General features: G+C 48.8%; 1 protein-coding gene across 1 annotated transcript in view; it reads left to right on the top strand.

The window, feature by feature from the left end:
* The window catches only part of cyp21a2 (cytochrome P450, family 21, subfamily A, polypeptide 2), a 45,568-nt gene extending 24,777 nt beyond the window's left edge, over positions 1-20,791 (top strand). Inside the window, exons 6-10 of the mRNA XM_073036575.1 lie at positions 1,835-1,921; positions 3,661-3,864; positions 17,027-17,196; positions 18,021-18,124; positions 20,532-20,791. Coding sequence (XP_072892676.1) covers positions 1,835-1,921; positions 3,661-3,864; positions 17,027-17,196; positions 18,021-18,124; positions 20,532-20,791 — 825 coding nt within the window. The remainder of the gene's footprint in view (positions 1-1,834; positions 1,922-3,660; positions 3,865-17,026; positions 17,197-18,020; positions 18,125-20,531) is intronic.
* Positions 20,792-22,699: the final 1,908 nt, after the last annotated feature.

Consider the following 22,699-nt stretch of genomic DNA (forward strand, 5'->3'; position numbering starts at 1 on the left):
TGTCACTGGGATTGTATTTAACTCCGGTCTGCCTGTTACTGGGATTGTATTTAACTCTGGTCTGCCTGTCACTGGGATTGTATTTAACTCCGGTTCTTTCTGTCACTGGGATTGTATTTAACTCCAGTCTGCCTGTCACTGGGATTGTATTTAACTCCTGTCTGCCTGTCACTGGGATTGTATTTAACTCCGGTCTGCCTGTCACTGGGATTGTGTTTAGCTCTGGTCTGCCTGTCATTGAGATTGTATTTAACTCTAGTCTGCCTGTCACAGGGATTGTGTTTAACTCCGGTCTGCCTGTCAGTGGGATTGTGTTTAACTCTGGTCTGCCTGTCACTGGGATTGTATTTAACTCCAGTCTGCCTGTCACTGGGATTGTATTTAACTCCGGTCTGCCTGTTACTGGGATTGTATTTAACCCTGGTCTGCCTGTCACTGGGATTGTATTTAACTCCGGTTCTTTCTGTTACTGGGATTGTATTTAACTCTGGTCTGCCTGTCACTGGGATTGATTTCAACTCTGGTCTGCCTGTCACTGGGATTGTGTTTAGCTCTGGTCTGCCTGTCATTGAGATTGTATTTAACTCTAGTCTGCCTGTCACTGGGATTGTATTTAACTCCGGTCTGCCTGTCACAGGGATTGTGTTTAACTCCGGTCTGCCTGTCACTGGGATTGTGTTTAGCTCTGGTCTGCCTGTCATTGAGATTGTATTTAACTCTAGTTTGCCTGTCACAGGGATTGTGTTTAACTCCGGTCTGCCTGTCAGTGGGATTGTATTTAACTCCAGTCTGCCTGTCACTGGGATTGTATTTAACTCCGGTCTGCCTGTCACTGGGATTGTGTTTAGCTCTGGTCTGCTGGTCATTGAGATTGTATTTAACTCTAGTCTGCCTGTCACTGGGATTGTATTTAACTCCTGTCTGCCTGTCACTGGGATTGTATTTAACTCCGGTCTGCCTGTCACTGGGATTGTGTTTAGCTCTGGTCTGCCTGTCATTGAGATTGTATTTAACTCTAGTCTGCCTGTCACAGGGATTGTGTTTAACTCCAGTCTGCCTGTCACTGGGATTGTATTTAACTCCGGTCTGCCTGTCACTGGGATTGTATTTAACTCCGGTCTGCCTGTTACTGGGATTGTATTTAACTCTGGTCTGCCTGTCACTGGGATTGTATTTAACTCCGGTTCTTTCTGTCACTGGGATTGTATTTAACTCTGGTCTGCCTGTCACTGGGATTGATTTCAACTCCTGTCTGCCTGTCACTGGGATTGTATTTAACTCCGGTCTGCCTGTCACTGGGATTGTGTTTAACTCTGGTCTGCCTGTCATTGGGATTGTATTTAATTCTGGTCTGCCTGTTACTGGGTTTATATTTAACTCTGGTCTGCCTGTCACTGGGATTGTATTTAACTCCGGTCTGCCTGTCACTGGGATTGTGTTTAACTCTGGTCTGCCTGTCATTGGGATTGTATTTAACTCTGGTCTGCCTGTCATTGGGATTGTATTTAACTCTGGTCTGCCTGTTACTGGGTTTATATTTAACTCTGGTCTGCCTGTCACTGGGATTCTTTGCTCCCTCTAAGCCGCGCAGTAACTGTAACGCTGTCGCACATTAGCTTTTGTCGCCGCGCTGCTGAATGTTATTTTATATTTTTACATTATAGTGCCGTGCAGCCTTCAGGTCGTGTAAAAATATCCCTGTTCACAGCAATGGTTGGTCTGTGCAACTGTAAAAGAAAATAGCGGGAACCTTGCTGGGATTATATTTATCTCTGGGCTGAAGTGACTGTGTTTAACTCTGTCATCTCGCACTGTTCCGTTGTTCATACCATAGTATATCCCCAATTCCGCCTGGAGGGATCTTCAGAAGGCCGTACTGAAACGGGACGCCTTTGTCCGTCAACATATTCAGAATCACAAGGTGAGTCAGTCTAACAAGAGAAAATCTGCAGACGACATACACAAAATGCTGAAGGAACTCAGCACGCCGACTTCAGTCTTGTGGCTAAACCGGTTCCGGTTTCCGGCAGCTCTAGTAGTGGCGAGTGTTCTTGTGTAAGTTGAGTTGTCACTTACTGTCACTGAGAGAAGAAAATGGCGGCTCGTAGAGGGACCGCGGGTTCTCCGGCTCCCAATAATGGCGCTTAGAAAGTGCTTCAGATTTTCTAATCGGGGATTTCTGTCAACGCAAGCGCTGCGAATACAGGTGTATATATGCAAGTGATTTTTGATGAACTACCGTATCGCATCCAGAGTAACAATTATTTTGTCCCCGTGTACTGAAAAATGACAATAAACAATCCTGAATCTTGGAAAAAGTTTCCCTACGGTTGTCATAGCTGACTGGGCTTTGGGGCGTGGGGTGTAGCGGGGATCATCTCCCACTTCCTATTAAACGCTTCCAATGGCCTCTGACAACGTCCAATTCCCGGCCTTCACGCGTGGTTTAGTTACCAAGCCTGGCGGGACTGACAGGAGAAAAGGGCAAATGCCGGTTACGGGCACCTTATAACCAGTGGCTTCGGGCAGAAGGGGCTCATCAGCCGTGGTTGGCAGCTCATCTAAGTGGAGGAGGACTCTGATTTCAAGCCCCCGCTGCCTGGCGGCTCTACCCTCTCATGGGGAAGGCTTCGGGAGTGAACCCCGAGGAAGAATCCCGAGCAGAGGCAGTCCCGCGTTGATCAACGCTGACCCGATAACTCCTGCGACGCTGCTGGTCCAACTATGTCGGCCTCTGCCGCTGCTTTGGATTTATTAGCTGCACGGAGTCCGCTGAATGCGCAACACACTGCTCTCCATATCGTATTTTCTTGGACTGTGTATCCAGCGGAGTCGCAATATCCATGCTCGACCCCGACCAATGGGGATCACAATCTTGATAGTGACCACCGTCCCGAGCACGGGACTGCGGCTGCAGAGGTCCCCGAGCAGCCTGGAAACGTACAGGACACTTGAACCGTCTCGCCTTGCCCCGGACACTCTTTGCCCCTCTGCCCACGCAATCCCCGCTAGTCAGAGCCTTGAGTTTATCATTGTCGTGTTTTGCAAATCTTATCTCTCACCCCTATCCCCCCCCCCCCCCCCCCCCCCCCACATCCCTGCAACGCCCGGTTCCTCCAGGCCCGGCCTCCCCAATCATCCCCGAGTTTAACCCCTTCCATTTGGCAGCGTATCTCCAGCTGCCTGGGTCCAGAAATCCTCTCCCCTTTTTGTAAGTCAATGTGAAGCCCCTATCGCTCCGGGTACTCTGCAGTGACTTGGGATGTTAAAGTATTGAACCCAGAAAGTTAATCAAACGATTGGGAGGTAGTAGACAAGGAGAGGATGTTTCCTATAGCGGCGGAGTCTTGGACCAAACGGCACTGCCTCGGAGTAGAGGGACGTCCATTTAGAACAGAGATGGGGAGGAATTTCTTTAGCCAAAGTACAGTGAATCTGTGGAATTCGTTGCCACAGATGGTTGTAGGAGTCAAGTCATCGGAGGTTGCTAGTTCTAGATGAGTAACAGTGTCAAAGGTCACGGAGAAAAGACGGAGGAATGGGTTTGGGAGGGATAATAAATCAGCCATGATGGAATGGCAGAGCGGACTCGACGGGCCGAATGTCTTTAGCTGCTCCTATGTCTTGTAGTGAGATCATGACCCCTACTCTGTATTCCAGGTGACATTCCAGAAGGGAGTTACTCGGGATATCACCGATATGCTGATGAGGACCATTTGGGATCGGAAGGAAGGCTCTTTGGAACAGGGTGAGGTGACGGAGGAACACATTCACATGATCATCGTGGACCTGTTTATTGGCGGGATGGAGACCACCTCATCCACTCTCGGCTGGGCAATTGCGTATTTGGTTCACTGGCCCGAGGTGAGCACGGACCTTTAGGGGGATATGTCGCAACAAGTTGCCCTGAGCACCCCTTCAAATTCAAGTTCGTTTATTGTCGTCTGACTGTACGATAGACAACCAAACGAAACAACGTCTCTCTGGATCATGGTGCATCCACAACATACATCGCACACTGCACATAAAACAAAATATTATCATAAATAAATTCATAAAATATCATTCAAAATGCCTGTGTATTGTGCAGCACAGGTAATTGGTACAGTAAACAACCCACTGCCCTAGTGACGTGAACTTGGTAGTGGCAGGGTATTCATTAGTCTCACAGCCTGAGGGAAGAAGCTGCTACCCAGTCTGGCAGTCCTAGTCCTGTTGCTCCTGATGGTCGTGGGTCAAAGCGATTGTGGGATGAGTGCGGAAGATCCTTATGGTCCTTCGTTCACGATGCTCTCAATACATGTCACAAATACGGGTGACCCCGTATTTTATTATCTTATGCATTCTGATGCCTTGCAGCTTCCACCCTCTCCTCCCTGGCCCGGCCAGTAGGGTGATCGATGGCTACAGTCTATGGATACCCTCTCACTGCAGCACCACGTGCGAGAGAATGGGTGTCGGGCTGTCAGCATCGCCTTCTGCCCGGTTCCTACAGTCTTCTGTCAGAGCAGTTCCCGGGCAGGTGTGGTAAACGAGTCTGACACGTGGCCTGTTTGCCAGCCCTGCCAAGGCGAACGAAAGGGTCGGGCTAAGTTCCAACTGCGTCAGACTACACCCGCCGTCCAATGCAAGAGCCGCGAGCTTCCCAGAACCATCCAACTATGTCACTGCCACCGCCCAGTAACGACCACGATCCAACACCATTCTCCTCAACATTCTCCCCACCACCTTTTCATCCAACCGTTTCAGTCTCCCCAGCAACACCACCCCTTCACCCAATATTGTCAATCTCCCCAACACCATCACTCCTTCACCCAACCGTGTCAGTCTCCCCAACACCACCCCTTCACCCAATATTGTCAATCTCCCCAACACCATCACTCCTTTACCCAACCGTGTCAGTCTCCCCAACACCACCCCATTATCCAACAGTGTCAGTCTCCCCAACAACACCAACCCTTCACCCAACAGTGTCAGTCTCCCCAACAACACCAACCCTTTACCCAACCGTGTCAGTCTCCCCAACACCACCCCTTCATCCAATATTGTCAATCTCCCCAACACCACCCCTTCACCCAATATTGTCAATCTCCCCAACACCATCACTCCTTTACCCAACCGTGTCAGTCTCCCCAACACCACCCCTTCATCCAACAGTGTCAGTCTCCCCAACAACATCACTCCTTTACCCAACCGTGTCAATCTCCCCAACACCACCCCTTCATCCAACAGTGTCAGTCTCCCCAACAACACCACCCCTTCATCCAATATTGTCAATCTCCCCAACACCATCACTCCTTTACCCAACCGTGTCAGTCTCCCCAACACCACCACCCTTCATCCAACAGTGTCAGTCTCCCCAACAACATCACTCCTTTACCCAACCGTGTCAATCTCCCCAACACCACCCCTTCATCCAACAGTGTCAGTCTCCCCAACAACACCACCCCTTCATCCAATATTGTCAATCTCCCCAACACCATCACTCCTTTACCCAACCGTGTCAGTCTCCCCAACACCACCCCTTCATCCAACAGTGTCAGTCTCCCCAACAACACCACCCCTTCATCCAATATTGTCAATCTCCCCAACACCATCACTCCTTTACCCAACCGTGTCAGTCTCCCCAACACCACCCCTTCATCCAATATTGTCAATCTCCCCAACACCATCACTCCTTTACCCAACCGTGTCAGTCTCCCCAACACCACCCCTTCATCCAACAGTGTCAGTCTCCCCAACAACACCACCCCTTCATCCAATATTGTCAATCTCCCCAACACCATCACTCCTTTACCCAACCGTGTCAGTCTCCCCAACACCACCACCCTTCATCCAACAGTGTCAGTCTCCCCAACAACATCCCTTCACCCAACTGTGTTAGTCTCCCCAACAACACCACCCCTTCACCCAATATTGTCAATCTCCCCAACACCATCACTCCTTTACCCAACCGTGTCAGTCTCCCCAACACCACCCCATCATCCAACAGTGTCAGTCTCCCCAACAACACCCCTTCACCCAACTGTGTCAGTCTCCCCAACAACACCACCCCTTCACCCAATATTGTCAATCTCCCCAACACCATCACTCCTTTACCCAACCGTGTCAGTCTCCCCAACACCACCCCTTCATCCAACAGTGTCAGTCTCCCCAACAACACCAACCCTTCACCCAACAGTGTCAGTCTCCCCAACACCACCCCTTCATCCAACAGTGTCAGTCTGCCCAACACCACCCCTTCACCCAACTGTGTCAGTCTCCCCAACACCATCACTCCTTTACCCAACCGTGTCAGTCTCCCCAACACCACCCCTTCATCCAACAGTTTCAGTCTCCCCAACAACACCAACCCTTCATCCAACAGTGTCAGTCTCCCCAACACCACCCCTTCATCCAACAGTGTCAGTCTCCCCAACAACACCAACCCTTCATCCAACAGTGTCAGTCTCCCCAACAACACCAACCCTTCATCCAACAGTGTCAGTCTCCCCAACACCACCCCTTCATCCAACAGTGTCAGTCTGCCCAACACCACCCCTTCACCCAACTGTGTCAGTCTCCCCAACACCATCACTCCTTTACCCAACCGTGTCAGTCTCCCCAACACCACCCCTTCATCCAACAGTTTCAGTCTCCCTAACAACACCAACCCTTCATCCAACAATGTCAGTCTCCCCAACACCACCCCTTCATCCAACAGTGTCAGTCTCCCCAACAACACCAACCCTTCATCCAACAGTGTCAGTCTCCCCAACAACACCCCTTCATCCAACTGTGTCAGTCTCCCCAAAACCACCCCTTCACCCAACAGTGTCAGTCTCCCCAACGCCACACCTTCAGCCAACAGTGTCAGTCTCCCCAACACCACCCCTTCACCCAACTATGTCAGTCTCCCCAACAACACCAACCCTTCATCCAACAGTGTCAGTCTCCCCAAAACCACCCCTTCACCCAACAGTGTCAGTCTCCCCAACGCCACACCTTCAGCCAACAGTGTCAGTCTCCCCAACACCACCCCTTCACCCAACTATGTCAGTCTCCCCAACGCCACACCTTCACCCAACAGTGTCAGTCTCCCCAACACCACCCCTTCACCCAACTATGTCAATCTCCCCAACACCATCCCTTCATCCAACCGTGTCAGTCTCCCCAACACCAGTCCTTCATCCAACAGTCTGTCTCCGCGACAACACCCCTTTACCCAACTGTGTCAGTCTCCCCAACAACACCAACCCTTCACCCAACAGTGTCAGTCTCCTCAACACCACCCCTTCAACCAACAGTGTTTGTCTCCGCAACATCACCCCTTCATCCAACAGTGTCAGTCTCCCCAACACCACCCCTTCACCCAACAGTGTCAGTCTCCCCAACACCACCCCTTCACCCAACAGTGTCAGTCTCCCCAACGCCACACCTTCAGCCAACTTTGTCAATCTCCCCAACACCATCCCTTTACCCAACTGTGTCAGTCTCCCCAACGCCACACCTTCACCCAACAGTGTCAGTCTCCCCAACACCACCCCTTCACCCAACAGCGTCAGTCTCCCCAACAACACCAACCCTTCATCCAACAGTGTCAGTCTCCCCAACACCACCCCTTCATCCAACAGTGTCAGTCTCCCCAACGCCACACCTTCACCCAACAATGTCAGTCTCCCCAACACCACCCCTTTACCCAACTGTGTCAGTCTCCCCAACACCACCCCTTCACCCAACAGTGTCAGACTCCCCAACACCACCCCTTCACCCAACAGTGTCAGTCTCCCCAACACCACACCTTCCGCCAACTTTGTCAATCTCCCCAACACCATCCCTTTACCCAACTGTGTCAGTCTCCCCAACACCACACCTTCCGCCAACTTTGTCAATCTCCCCAACACCATCCCTTTACCCAACTGTGTCAGTCTCCCCAACGCCATCCCTTTACCCAACAGTGTCAGTCTCCCCAACACCAACCCTTCACCCAACTGTGTCAGTCTCCCCAACACCACCCCTTCATCCAACAGTGTCAGTCTCCCCAACGCCACACCTTCCGCCAACTTTGTCAATCTCCCCAACACCATCCCTTTACCCAACTGTGTCAGTCTCCCCAACACCACCCCTTCATCCAACAGTGTCAGTTTCCCCAACGCCACACCTTCACCCAATAGATAGATAGATAGATAGATAGATACTTTATTCATCCCCATGGGGAAATTCAACTTTTTTTCCAATGTCCCATACACTTGTTGTAGCAAAACTAATTACATACAATACTTAACTCGGTAAAAAATATGATATGCATCTAAATCACTATCTCAAAAAGCATTAATAATAGCTTTTAAAAAGTTCTTAAGTCCTGGCGGTAGAATTGTAAAGCCTAATGGCATTGGGGAGTATTGACCTCATCATCCTGTCTGAGGAGCATTGCATCGATAGTAATCTGTCGCTGAAACTGCTTCTCTGTCTCTGGATGGTGCTATGTAGAGGATGTTCAGAGTTATCCATAATTGACCGTAGCCTACTCAGCGCCCTTCGCTCAGCTACCGATGTTAAACTCTCCAGTACTTTGCCCACGACAGAGCCCGCCTTCCTTACCAGCTTATTAAGACGTGAGGCGTCCCTCTTCTTAATGCTTCCTCCCCAACATGCCACCACAAAGAAGAGGGCGCTCTCCACAACTGACCTATAGAACATCTTCAGCATCTCACTACAGACATTGAATGACGCCAACCTTCTAAGGAAGTACAGTCGACTCTGTGCCTTCCTGCACAAGGCATCTGTGTTGGCAGTCCAGTCTAGCTTCTCGTCTAACTGTACTCCCAGATACTTGTAGGTCTTAACCTGCTCCACACATTCTCCATTAATTATCACTGGCTCCATATGAGGCCTAGATCTCCTAAAGTCCACCACCATCTCCTTGGTCTTGGTGATATTGAGACGCAGGTAGTTTGAGTTGCACCATATCACAAAGTCCTGTATCAGTTTCCTATACTCCTCCTCCTGTCCATTCCTGACACACCCCACTATGGCCGTGTCATCAGCGAACTTCTGCACATGGCAGGACTCCGAGTTATATTGGAAGTCTGATGTGTACAGGGTGAACAGGACCGGAGAGAATACGGTTCCCTGCGGCGCCCCTGTGCTGCTGACCACCGTGTCAGACCTACAGTCTCCCAACCGCACATGCTGAGGTCTATCTGTCAAGTAGTCCACTATCCAATCCACCATGTGAGAGTCTACTCCCATCTCCTTTAGTTTGTGCCTTAAGATCTTGGGCTGGATGGTGTTAAAGGCACTAGAGAAGTCAAGGAATGTAATCCTCACAGCACAACTGACCCCATCTAGGTGAGAGAGTGATTCGTGCAGCAAATACGTGATAGCATCCTCCACTCCCACCTTCTCCTTATACGCAAACTGAAGAGGATCCTGGGCGTGCCTGGTTTGTGGCCTCAGATTCTGTATTATCAGCCGCTCCATGGTCTTCATCACGTGCGACGTCAAGGCAATAGTGTCAGTCTCCCCAACACCACCCCTTCACCCAACAGTGTCAGTCTCCCCAACGCCACACCTTCAGCCAACTTTGTCAATCTCCCCAACACCACCCCTTCACCCAACTGTGTTAGTCTCCCCAACACCACCCCTTCACCCAACCGTGTCAGTGTCCCCAACACCACCACCCTTCACCCAACTGTGTCAGTCTCCCCAACACCACCCCTTCACCCAACAGTGTCAGTCTCCCCAACGCCACACCTTCAGCCAACTTTGTCAATCTCCCCAACACCACCCCTTCACCCAACTGTGTTAGTCTCCCCAACACCACCCCTTCACCCAACCATGTCAGTCTCCCTAACACCACCCCTTCATCCAACAGTGTCTGTCTCCGCAACAACACCCCTTCATCCAACTGTCAGTTTCCTCAACACCACCACCCCTTTATCCAACCATGTCAGTCCAACCTACACCATCCCTACTCCAACAGCACCAGTCTCCCAAACCCTCCCATCCCACCGTGTCACCACCAGTAACATCCATCAACCATTATTGACAGTCTCTCCAACACCACCATACTACATTCAACAATATTAGTCCCCCCACCCCTCCCATCTCCCATCCACTGTGCCAATTTCTCCAAACATCCAACCGTGTCAGCCTGTCTCTAACCCCTATCAAACTGCATTAGTGTCTTCCCCAATCCTCCCATCCATCTTGTCAGTCCCTCTTCCAGCCCTCCCTTCAAAACATGTTAGTCTCTCCCCCACATCTCCCATCCAACAGAATCACTCTCTGCTCCACCCTCCCATCTAACCGCATCAGGCTCCCCCCTACCACTCCTGTCCAATGACAGTCTCTCCCTCACTATCTCCCATCCAACCTGTCAGTCTCTCCTCTACCCCGCCTATCTAAAAGTGTCAGTGTCTCCCCTACCCCTCTGGTCAAATGGCAGTCTCTCCCCCGGCCGAGCCTGTCTCTTCCCCCACCAGACCCACTTAACCTTGTCAGTCTCGCCTCCACTCCTCCTGCCGAACATCAGTCTCTTCATCCCCCCCACCCATAAGACATAGGAGCAGAATTAGGCCATTCAGCCCATCGAGTCATCATGGTTGATCCCGGATCTCACTCAACCTCGTACACCTGGCTTCTTGCCACATCCTTTGATGCCCTGACCAATCAGGAAACAATCAATTTCTGCATTAAGTATACCTATGGACTTGGCCTCCACCAAAGTCAGTGACAGAGCATTCCACAGATTTACTACTCAGTGGCTAAAAAAATTCCTCAGTGCCTCTGTTCTGAAAGGTCGCCCCTCAATTTTGTGGCTGTGCCCTCTATTTCTGGATAACCCCCCACCATAGGAAACATTCTCTCCACATCCACCTTATCTAGTCTGTTCAACATTTGGTAGGTTTCAATGAGATCCCCCGCATTCTTCTAAATCCCAGTGAGTACAGGCCCAAAGCTGCTAAATACTCATATGTTAACCCCTTCATTCCCAGAATCATCCTTGTAACCTCCTCTAGACTCTCTCCAATGACAACACATGCTTTCTGAGATGTGTCCCAGAGCTGTTGACAATACTCCGTGTAGCCTGACTAGTGTCTTAAAAAGGCTCAATGCTTGTTTTTATACTCTATTCCCCTTGAAATAGATGCCAATATTGCATTGGCCTTCTTTACCATAGACTCAACCTGTAAGTTAACCTTCTGGGAGTCTTACACGAAGACTCCTAAGTCCCTTTGCACCTCTGATGTTTGACACTTTTCCCCAGTTAGATAATAGTCCGCACTATTGTTCCTTTTACCAAAATGCATTGTCAATACATTTCCCAACACTGTATTCCATCTGCCACTTCTTTTACCCATCCTTCCAATTTGTCTAAGTTCTGCTGCAATCACATTGCTTCCTCAGTACTACTACCTCCATCTATCTTTCTATCACCCGCAAACTTTTCCACAAAGCCCTCAATTCCATTATCTAAATCACCGACGAACCATGTGAAAAGCAGTGGTCCCAATACTGACCCTTGAGGAGCACCACTAGGTACTGGCAGCCAACCAGAAAAGGCCCCTTTTATTCCCACTCTCTGCCTCCTGCCTGTCAGCCATTCCTCTATCCACGCCAGTATTTTTTCTGTAACACTGTAGGATTTTATCTTGTTGAGCGGTCTCATGTGTGGCATCTTATTAAATGACTTCTGGAAGTCCAAGAAAATGACATGCACTGTCTCTCCTTTGTCCGCCCCTGTTTGCTACTTCCTCAAAGAACTTTACAGATTTGTTAGGCAAGTTTTGCCTTTATGGAAACCATGCTGACTTTGACTTATATTATCATAAGTTTCCAAGTACCTGGAAACCTCATCCTTCATAATAGACTCCAAAACTTTCCCAACCACTGAGTTAGGCTAATTGGACTATAATTTCCTTTCTTTTGCCTTCCTCCCTTCTTAAAGATGGAGTGCCATTTGCAATCTTCCTGTCCTCTGGGACCGTGCCAGAATCAAGTGATTTCAGAAAGATCATGACCAACAGGTTTCAAGACAATAGACAATAGACAATAGGTGCAGAAGTAGACCATTCGGCCCTTCGAACCTGCACCGCCATTTTGAGATCATGGCTGATCAATTCCTTATCAATACCCGGTTCCTGCCTTGTCCCCATATCCCTTGATTCCCCTATCCATAAGATACCTATCTAGCTCCTTCTTGAAAGCATCCAGAGAATTTGCCTCCACTACCTTCCGAGGCAGTGCATTCCACACCCCCACAACCCTCTGGGAAAAGAAGTTTTTCCTTAACTCTGTCCTAAATGACCTACCCCTTATTCTCAAACCATGCCCTCTGGTACTGGACTCTCCCAGCATCTGGAACATATTTCCTGCCTCTATCTTGTCCAATCCCTTAATAATCTTATATGTTTCAATCAGATCCCCTCTCAATCTCCTTAATTCCAGCGTGTACAAGCCCAGTCTCTCTAACCTCTCTGCGTAAGACAGTCCAGACATCCCAGGAATTAACCTCGTGAATCTACGCTGCACTTCCTCTACAGCCAGGATGTCCTTCCTTAACCCTGGAGACCAAAACTGTACACAATACTCCAGGTGTGGTCTCACCAGGGCCCTGTACAAATGCAAGAGGATTTCCTTGCTCTTGTACTCAATTCCCTTTGTAATAAAGGCCAACATTCCATTAGCCTTCTTGACTGCCTGCTGCACTTGCTCATTCACCTTCAGTGACTGATGAACAAGGACTCTGAGATCTCTTTGTATTACTCCCTTACCCAACTCTACACCGTTCAGATAATAATCTGCCTTCCTGTTCTTACTCCCAAAGTGGATAACCTCACACTTATTCACATTAAACGCCATCTGCCAAGTATCTGCCCACTCACCCAGCCTATCCAAGTCACCCTGAATTCTCCTAACATCCTCATCATGTCACACTGCCACCCAGCTTAGTATCATCAGCAAATTTGCTGATGTTATTTTCTATGCCTTCATCCAAATCGTTAACGTAAATGGTAAACAGCTGTGGTCCCAATACCGAGCCCTGTAGCACCCCACTAGTCACCACCTGCCATTCCGAGAAACACCCATTCACCGCTACCCTTTGTTTTCTATCTGCCAACCAGTTTTCTATCCATGTCAATGCCTTCCCCCCGATGCCCTGAGCTTTGATTTTACCCACCAATCTTCTATGTGGGACCTTATCAAATGCCTTCTGAAAATCGAGGTACACCACATCCACTGGATCTCCCCCGTCCAACTTCTTGGTTACATCCTCGAAAAACTCCAACAGATTAGTCAAGCATGATTTACCCTTGGTAAATCCATGCTGGCTCGGCCCAATCCCATCACTGCTATCTAGATATGCCACTATTTCATCCTTAATAATGGACTCTAGCATCTTCCCCACCACCGATGTCAGGCTGACAGGTCGATAGTGCTCTGTTTTCTCCCTCCCTCCTTTCTTAAAAAGTGGGATAACATTAGCCATTCTCCAATCCTCAGGAACTGATCCTGAATCTAAGGAACATTGGAAAATGATTACCAATGCATCCGCAATTTCCAGAGCCACCTCCTTTAGTATCCTAGGGTGCAGACCATCTGGACCTGGGGATTTGTCAGCCTTCAGTCCCATCAGTCTTCTCATCACCGTTTCCTTCCGAATGTCAATCTGTTTCATTTCCTCTGTTACCCTATGTCCTTGGCCCATCCATACATCTGGGAGATTGCTTGTGTCTTCCTTAGTGAAAACAGATCTAAAGTACTCATTAAATTCTTCTGCCATTTCTCTGTTTCCCATAACAATTTCACCCAATTCATTCTTCAAGGGCCCAACATTGTTCTTAACTATCTTCTTACTCTTCACATACCTAAAAAAGCTTTTGCTATCTTCCTTTATATTCCTGGCTAGCTTGCGTTTGTACCTCATTTTTTCTCCCCGTATTGTCTTTTTAGTTAAGTTCTGTTGTTCCTTAAAAACTTCCCAATCATCTGTCCTCCCACTCACCTTAGCTCTGTCATATTTCCTTTTTTTTTAATGCTATGCAGTCTCTGACTTCCTTTGTCAACCACTGAGGCCCCTTTCCCCCCTTTGAATCCTTCCTTCTCTGGGGGATGAACTGATTTTGCACCTTGTGCGTTATTCCCAAGAATACCTGCCATTGCTGTTCCACTGTCTTTTCTGCTAGGCTATCCGTCCAGTCAACTTTGGCCAGCTCCTCCCTCATGGCTCCATAGTTTCCCCTGTTCATCTGCAACACTGAGACCTCCGAGCTGCCCTTATCCTTCTCAAATTGCAGATAAAAGCTTATCATATTGTGATCACTACCTCCTAATGGCTCCTTTACTGCGAGATCGCTTATCAAATCCTGTTCATTGCATAACACTAAATCCAGAATAGTCTTGTCCCTGGTCGGCTCTCGTACAAGCTGTTCCAAGAATGCATCCCGTAGGCACTCTACAAACTCCCTATTCTGTGGTCCAGCACCAACCTGATTCTCCCAGTTCACCTGCATGTTGAAATCCCCCATAACTACTGCGACGTTACCTTTGCCACATGCCAATGTTAACTCCCTATTCAACTTGCACCCAATATCCATGCTACTGTTTGGTGGCCTGTAGACAACACCCATTTGGGTCCTTTTGCCCTTACTGTTCCTCAGTTCTATCCACACAGACTCTACTTCTCCTGACCCTATATCCCCCCTTGCAAAGGACTGAATCTCATTCCTCACCAACAGGGCCACCCCACCCCCTCTGCCCACATTTCTGTCCCTACGATAGCACGTATACCCTTGTACATTCATTTCCCAGGTCTGATCTCCCTGCAGCCATGTCTCCGTTATCCCAACAACATCATAGTTACCCATTCGCACCTGAGCTTCAAGCTCATCCGCCTTATTTCTGACACCGTGCATTCAGATATAGAATTTTTAACGCATTTCTCCTATCTCTGTTTGAATCGCTGCCTTTTGTGCTTAACCCAGCTCCCCGAACTCCCATCGGGCTATACGCCCCTAGAATTTTGTTGTCCTTCCTACATTTACTTATTCTTGCAACACATTTAACTCCATGTTCCATCAGACCATCCCTCTGTACACGAGTCCTCCTTATCACTTGTTCTGCCTCACCTTTCTCTACTACACACTTAATATTCCGGAACCGTGTAGTCCCCACCTGTCCTTTATTCATCCTCTCGCTATCCTCTCTCACATTCTGGATCCCCGCCCCCTGCAAATTTAGTTTAAACCCCCCCAAGAAGCTCTAGCAAACTTCCCTGCAAGAATGTTAGTACCGCTCCAGTTCAGGTGTAAACCGTCCCTTTGGAACAGATCCCACCTTCCCTGGAACAAGGCCCAATTATCCACAAACCTGAAGCCCTCCCTCCTGCACCATCCTCTCAGCCACGTATTAATCTTTATAATCCTCCTGTTCCTTGCCTCACTCGCACGTGGCACAGGTAGCAATCCTGAGATTGTTACCCTGGAGGTCCTGCTCTTCAGCTTCGCACCTAACTCCCTGAACTCCCTACGCAGGACCCCCTCACATCCTACCCACGTCATTGGTCCCTACATGGACCACAACATCTGAATTCTTGCCCTCCCTCTTGAGAATAACCTGGACCCGATCTGAGATGTCTCGGACCCCGGCACCAGGGAAGCAACATACCATCCGAGACTCCCGATCTTCCCCACAAAATCTCCTATCCGCCCCCCTGACTATAGAATCCCCTATCACTACCGCTCTCTTCTCTTCCCTCCTCCCCTTCCTAGTCGAGGGTCCAACCTCAGTGCCAGAGACAGGACCACTGCAGCTTGTTCCTCGTAGGTCATCCCCACCAACAGTATCCAAAACGGTATACTTATTGTTGATGGGAACAGCCACAGGGGTGCTCTTCTCTCTCTGTCTGCTCCCCCTGCCTCTCTTGACTGTCACCCATTTGCCTACCTCCTGTCTTTTCGGTGTGACTACCTCCCGTTAACTCTTATCTATCTCTGCCTCTGCCTCCCGAATGATCCGTAGTTCATCCAGCTCCTGCTCCAATTCCCTAACTCGGTCTGATAGGAGCTGCAGCTGGATGCACCTATTGCAGGTGTGGTCATCAGGGACAACTGTGTTGACCCTGACCTCCCACACACTGCATACGGAGCACACCACTGCTCTAACTGTCTCCCCCATTACCTGATCCCAGATTAGTCAGAATAAATGAAAAGCAGGCTTCTTGCCGAAGCCCGCTGAGCCAAAGCCCAGCACTCTGCTCCTGCGCACTCCGCTGCCCGCTCCTGAAAGTGGGTCGCTTTTTAAAGCTCGCGCTCGTCACTGACGTCACCCGCACTTGCGCAGCTTTACCTTCCTCCTCAGGTATTTTCCAGGTAGGTCCGAGGGTCTCGGCCTACCTACAACGGCTGATCCTCCGATCTCCAGTCGTATGTCGATCACGAGCACTCCTTACTCCCGCTCCGCTGCTCGCACCGACACTTGAGTTTGCCAAGCACTTTTTCCTTTGTAATAGCAATGGCACTCACTCCTGCTCCCTGACACTCACAGACCTCTGATACAAGGCTAGTGTCTGCCACAGTGAAGACAGATGCAAAGTACCCATTAAGTTCATCTGTCATTTCTTTGTCTCCCATTGCTACCTCTCCCCCACCCCTCCCGTCCAACAGTGTCAGTCTCTCCCCCCATCCCACCCATCCGAAAGCATCAGTCTCTCCCCACCACTCCCTTCAGCCTCCTTCAAAACCCTCCAAATGCCTCATCCTCGTTCAGCCGTGTTAGTCTCTCCCTGACCCCCCTGTGTATCTTCATCAATCTCACTTCCATCCCCACTTCCGCCACCACCCCCCCCCACCCCCCGGTGACCGGGGGATAGAAGAGGATTTGGTTCCCACCATCTTTGGGACTCTCTCCCTTTGTCCCCTCCGTGCAGCAGCGCCTGTCTCCGCCCCACTCTCCAAGTGCGCCATCTCCTCGTTCACTGTCCTCGACATCTCTCAGCGACCTCAGAGCCATTCATGAGGCTCCCTTTCCATTACCTGCCCAGATCCAGGACCAGATTTACCAGGAGATCTGTTCCAGAGTCGGTGAGGACCGTTACCCCGAATATGCTGACCGCAAGAAGCTGCCGCTCCTGATGGCCACGATCGCTGAGGTCCTGCGTCTGCGACCCATTGTACCTTTGTCCCTGCCGCATCGAACAACCAGCAACAGCAGGTAGGGGCCCAGGCCCATACCTACAGCTCAAACGCACCCACCCGTCTTCATTTGTGGGGTACCCTGGCCTCCTATGAAGGGCATTCCAAGCCCACTGGTGCTCAGTCGCCAGGGTAGGGGGAAGCCCCAGACTTGGAACACACTCCCATGGATTGATATGGGGAGAGTAATTGGGACTCTATCCTCTGGTGAATCCATCCTCCCGTAGTGTCCGAAAGATGTTAGTGAGACATAATTTGATGTATTGTGTATCATTGTGGTCACCGAACTACAAAAAAGATGTAAACAAGTTTGAACAAGCACGGAGAAAATCTACATGGGTATTGCTGGGATTTAAGGCCTGAGTTGTAGGTGAATATTGAATTCCCTGGAGCACAGCAGAATAGGGGAGATTTGGCAGAGGTGCACAAAATTATGAGGGGTATAGATAGGGTAAATGCAATGCACCCATTCAGCTTGGGTGAGACTAGAACTAGAGGTCATGGGTTAAAGGTGAAAGGTGAAATATTTAAGGGGAACATGAGGAGGAATTGCTTCACTCAGAGGGTGGTGTGAGTGTGGAGCGAGCTGCCAGAGGAAGATGAGGATTTGATTGTAACAGTTAAGGGTAGGTCGATGGGACTAGACAGAATAACAGTTGGACATGGACTAGATGGGCTGAAGGGCCTGTTCTATGCTGTAGTCTTCCATGACACAATGAATCAATCTTCTTGCCTCATGGTTTCACTGAATGGTAAATTGTCCTAAGCCTGGGTGGCTGGTGAACGTTGCCTCTTGCTGAATACCTGTGATTGCTCAGTGTATTTCCACTTCTGCCTTTCTAGTGTTGCGGGTTACTTCATCCCCAGTGGGACCCATGTCATCACAAACCTGTTCGGGTCAAATTACGACGAGAGCAAATGGAGTGAGCCGACCCACTTCAGACCAGGTAATCACAATCACAATCAGAATCATCCATGTATATGACGTGAGATTTGCTTTGCGATAGCAATACAGTGCAAAGACATAAAACTTCCTACTAGTTAATTAAACAAAAGATAGTGCAACAGAACAAAAAAAAAAGAATACGGGGTTCATTGTCCATTCAACAATCTGATGGTGGTGGGGAAGAAGCTTTTCCTGAGACGTCGAATGAGAGTCTTCAGGCTCCTGGACCTTAATGGTCGCAGATCCTGGTAATGGAAGTCCTTAATGACAGATGCCAACTTACTGAGGCTTCACCCATTGAAGGTGTCCCCATGGGCTAGTGGCCATGTTGGAGTTGTCTGAGTCAGACCATAAGGTATAGGAGCAGAAGTAGGCTATTCGGCCCATCGAGTCTGTTCCCCCATTCAATTATTGGCTGATCCAATTCTTCCAGTCATCCCCACTCACCTGCCTTCTCCCCATACCCTGGATAATCAAGAACCTATCTATTTCTGCCTTAAATGCACCCAGTGACTTGGCCTCCACAGCTGCTTGTGGCCACAAATTCCACAGATTTACCACCCACTGACTAAAGTAAATGGATGTCCTTCAATCCCAAAGTCATGCCCCCTTGTCCTAGACTCCCCTACCATGGGAAATAACTTTGCCATATCTAATCTGTTCAGGCCTTTTAGCATTCAGAATGTTTCTATGAGATCGCCCTTCATTCTTCTGAACTCCAGGGAATACATCCCAAGAGCTGCCAGACGTTCTTCATACAATAACCCTATGGGCCAAACTAGGCAAATGGGATGAGCTGAGTGATGGACAGAATGGAGAAGGGCTCTGTTCCATCCTGTGTTACTCCCTGAATGATGATTTGGAACTGACTGGATAGAAGTCAGATCAGATCAATGGATGCAGACTACCCAATAGAATTCAGTGGCATTAACAATTGTCTGTCCATGTCAACACACTCAAATGCTGGAGGGACTCAGCAGGACAGGCAGCATCTATGGAGAGGAATAAACAGTCGATGTTTCGGGCCAAGACCATTCATCAGGACTGGAAAGGAAGGGGGAAGGCAAAGGAGGAGATGGAGGACGAGCTAGAAGGTGATAACTGTAGCTAGGTTGGTGGGGATGGGATGGGATGGGATGGGTTTGAATCTGGGAGGTGATAGAGCAAAAATATGAAGTGTCTTGAGGTGCATTAGCAATGTCAGAACCCAAGTGTGGAGGAAGAAAGACTCTATTGTAGAGTCGGCAACCAGAGTTTATTCCAAAGACTTCATCAGTGGCTCAGATGAGCGATACCATGAGACATAACATTCTCAAAACTAGGACTCCGCGATTAGCACTCACTGGGCATCTGCTTAAATAATACAAGTAACACAGAATCCCAGAGCCTACCAAAATAAACGTAACAAGTTTAAACTGAAAACACCAGGAAATCACAATGCAAAGAGCAAGTGGCTCGAGAAGAAACACAAGGAACTCTAAATGATTAATATATTTCATTAAACACCAAATAACCGATTCAGACAATCTTAAAACCTCAGAGCCCAATGCTTTCTGTCTCCTACCACAAACCCAAAAAAGCTCATTACAGGAAAGGGCTGGAGAAGAAGGAATCTGATAGGAGAGGAGAGTGGACCATGAGAAAAAGGGAAGGAAGAAGGGCCCCAGGGGGAGGTAAGAGGCCTGAGTGGGGTATTGAAGAAGGGAAGTGGTGGGGGGAGGGCGGGTGTGTGGATTACCAGAAGTTGGATAAATTGAGGTTAGAGGCTATCTTGAAGGAATATGAGGTATTGGCCCCTCTCTGGACTGGGATGGAACAGATGGATTTCAGACCAACTGACAGAAACATAGAAATCTGTGCTGGAGCAGATCCCCATTCTCCTGTTTAATATTACCTTAGATGATCAAATTTAGGCACATATTCCTGCATTTTAAAAGAGATTTTAAAATTTACCTTCATTTGTCAGATTGAGACTTACAGTGAATTGTGGCGTTTTGCATCAACAACCAGCGCAGTCTGAGGATTTGCTGGGGGCAGCCTGCGAGGTTTGCCATGCTTCCAGCACCAACATAGATGATTATAACTTACTAACGAAAACTGTTCGTCTTTGGAACCGGAGGAGACTGGAGCACCTGGAAGAAACTCATGCAGTCATGGGGAGAATGTACAGACTGCTTACGGACGATGGAGGGAATTGAACCTGGCTCGTTGACACTGTAATAGTGCCACGCTGAATGCTATGCTACTGATCTCTTTAGCAGTTGTATTTGATCTTCACACATTGATTAAACCAACCCATTTCAGCCCGAGTTACAAAGCTGAGTTTCCAACAAGGGAACAAGTAGGTTGGGAATTAGTCAGCCAAGGGACAACGTGTTGAGTGTGCTCTGATCTTTGTTTTTGTACAGACCGTTTCTTGGATGTGCCCGAGGCAGAGAAGGCAATACAGAACGTGATCTCCTTCGGCATGGGCGCAAGGTCATGCCTGGGTGAACCCTTCGCCCGTATCGAGCTCTTCCTTTTCCTAGCGTACCTCCTGAAGGACTTTAAGTTCCTACCAGAGGAGAGAGGGGTACTCCCCAATCTACAGTGCATGGAGAGGAAACTAATGAGAATCAAACACTATCGAGTGACGATTATCCGCAGGTCCAATCTCAAACACGACTAAAACCCTTGGATGGAGTGAGAGGGAGGGGTGGGAGGTGGGACCTCATCCTGAGGTTCACAGAACAGAGAACTCAGGAACACAGAACAAGGCAGCATTGGCCCTTTGCTGCAGTGCCTGTTGTGTGCGTTCAAGGTCACTGGAGAGACACTGAAGCTGGTGATACATAAGACTTCACTCATCACAATAAGCAGACACTCTCGGTAAAGGCTCACAAACACAAAATAGATCACATCTCACTTCGATTCATAACAGAAGGTGATTCAATACAGTTTCAATAGTTGCAACGATATCATTTGCTTCAATACTTTGGGTTGACAATGCTTCCTTTGAACTGCATATCGACAGTGGGAAACTCCTCTGCGTGTTCAGATACCTCGGATGGGTCACCTACATGACCTTACGCAATTCAGCCCGTTATTCTGAGCTAAACCGTTAATCTGCCCAGTCCCATTGACCTGCACCCGGACCATGGCATTGACATGCAATTCAAAGGAAGCATTGTCATCCATAGCCCTCCATGCCCCTGTCGTTGCTCTACCTATCCAAAATTCTCTTAAATGTTACATTTTTTTTAGACCCAGCATGTGTGCTGGCAGCTTACTCCACACTCTCACCACCCTCTGAATGAAGAAGTTCCCCTTGTGTTCCACTTAAACATTTCACCCTTAACCCCTGACCTCTGATTGTAGTCCCACCCAAGCTCTGTGGGAAAACCTGCTTGCATTTGCCCTTTCTGTACCCCTCTAATATTGTGTAATTTGGCCCATTCAGTCTGCTCTTCCATTCAATCATGGCTGGTCCTTTATTTCTATCTCCTCCTCAACCCCAGTTCCCAGCCTTCTCCCCGTAGCATTTGATGCCATGTCAAAAAGAGCCTATAAATCTTTGCCTTAAATACACCCAATGACCTGGCCTCCACAGCTGCATGTGGCAACGAATTCCACAAATTCACCACCCTTTGGCTGAAGAAATTTCTCCGCATCTCTGTTTTGAAAGGCGCCCCTCTATCCTGAGGGTGTGCCCTCTTTTCCTAGAATCTCCCACCATGGGAAACATCCTTTCCACATCTACTCTTAGGCCTTTCAACATTTGAAAGGTTTCAATGAGACCCCCCCCCCCCCCCAATCCAGTGACTACAGACCCAGAGCCATCAAACGTTCCTTGTACAATAACCCAACATTCCTGGAATCATCCTTGTGAACCTCCTCTGGGACCCTCTCCAATGCCAGCACATCTTTTCTAAGATAAGGAGCACAAAATTGTTCACAGTACTCAAGGTGAGACCTCACCAGTACCTTATAAAGCCTCAGCATCACATCCCTGCTCTTGTATTCTAGACCCCTTGAAATGAATGCTAACATGCATTTGCCTTCCTCACCACTGACTCAGTCAGCAAGTTAACCTTCAGGGTGTTCTGCAGAAGGACTCCCAAGTCCCGCTGCAGCTCAGATTCCTGGATTTTCTCCCTGTTTAGAAAATAGTCCTCACATTTATTTCTACTACCAAAGTTCATGACCATGCATTTTCCAACATTGTATTTAATTTACCATTTTCTTGCCCGTTTTCCGAATCTGTCTAAGTCCTTCTGCATCCTACCTGTTTCCTCAACACTACCTGCCCCTCCACTAATCTTTGTATCATCTGCAAACTTGGCAAAAAGCCATCTACTCCATCATCTAAATTATTGATATACAGCATAAAATGAAGCGGTCCCAACACCGACCCCTGTGGAACACAAGTAGTCCACTGGCAGCCAACCAGTCAAGGTGTGGCACCTTGTCAAAGACCTTCTGCACTTTTATTTGACAAAGACCTTGTCAAATTTCATGTATGCAACACTCTCTGCAACACCTTCAGCCATCCTACTTGCAATCTGCTCAAGCGTTTCTCATGCAGTTCACCTTCTAA

This window comes from Hemitrygon akajei, chromosome 2 (genome assembly GCF_048418815.1).
Source record: "Hemitrygon akajei chromosome 2, sHemAka1.3, whole genome shotgun sequence".
Taxonomy (NCBI): domain Eukaryota; kingdom Metazoa; phylum Chordata; class Chondrichthyes; order Myliobatiformes; family Dasyatidae; genus Hemitrygon; species Hemitrygon akajei.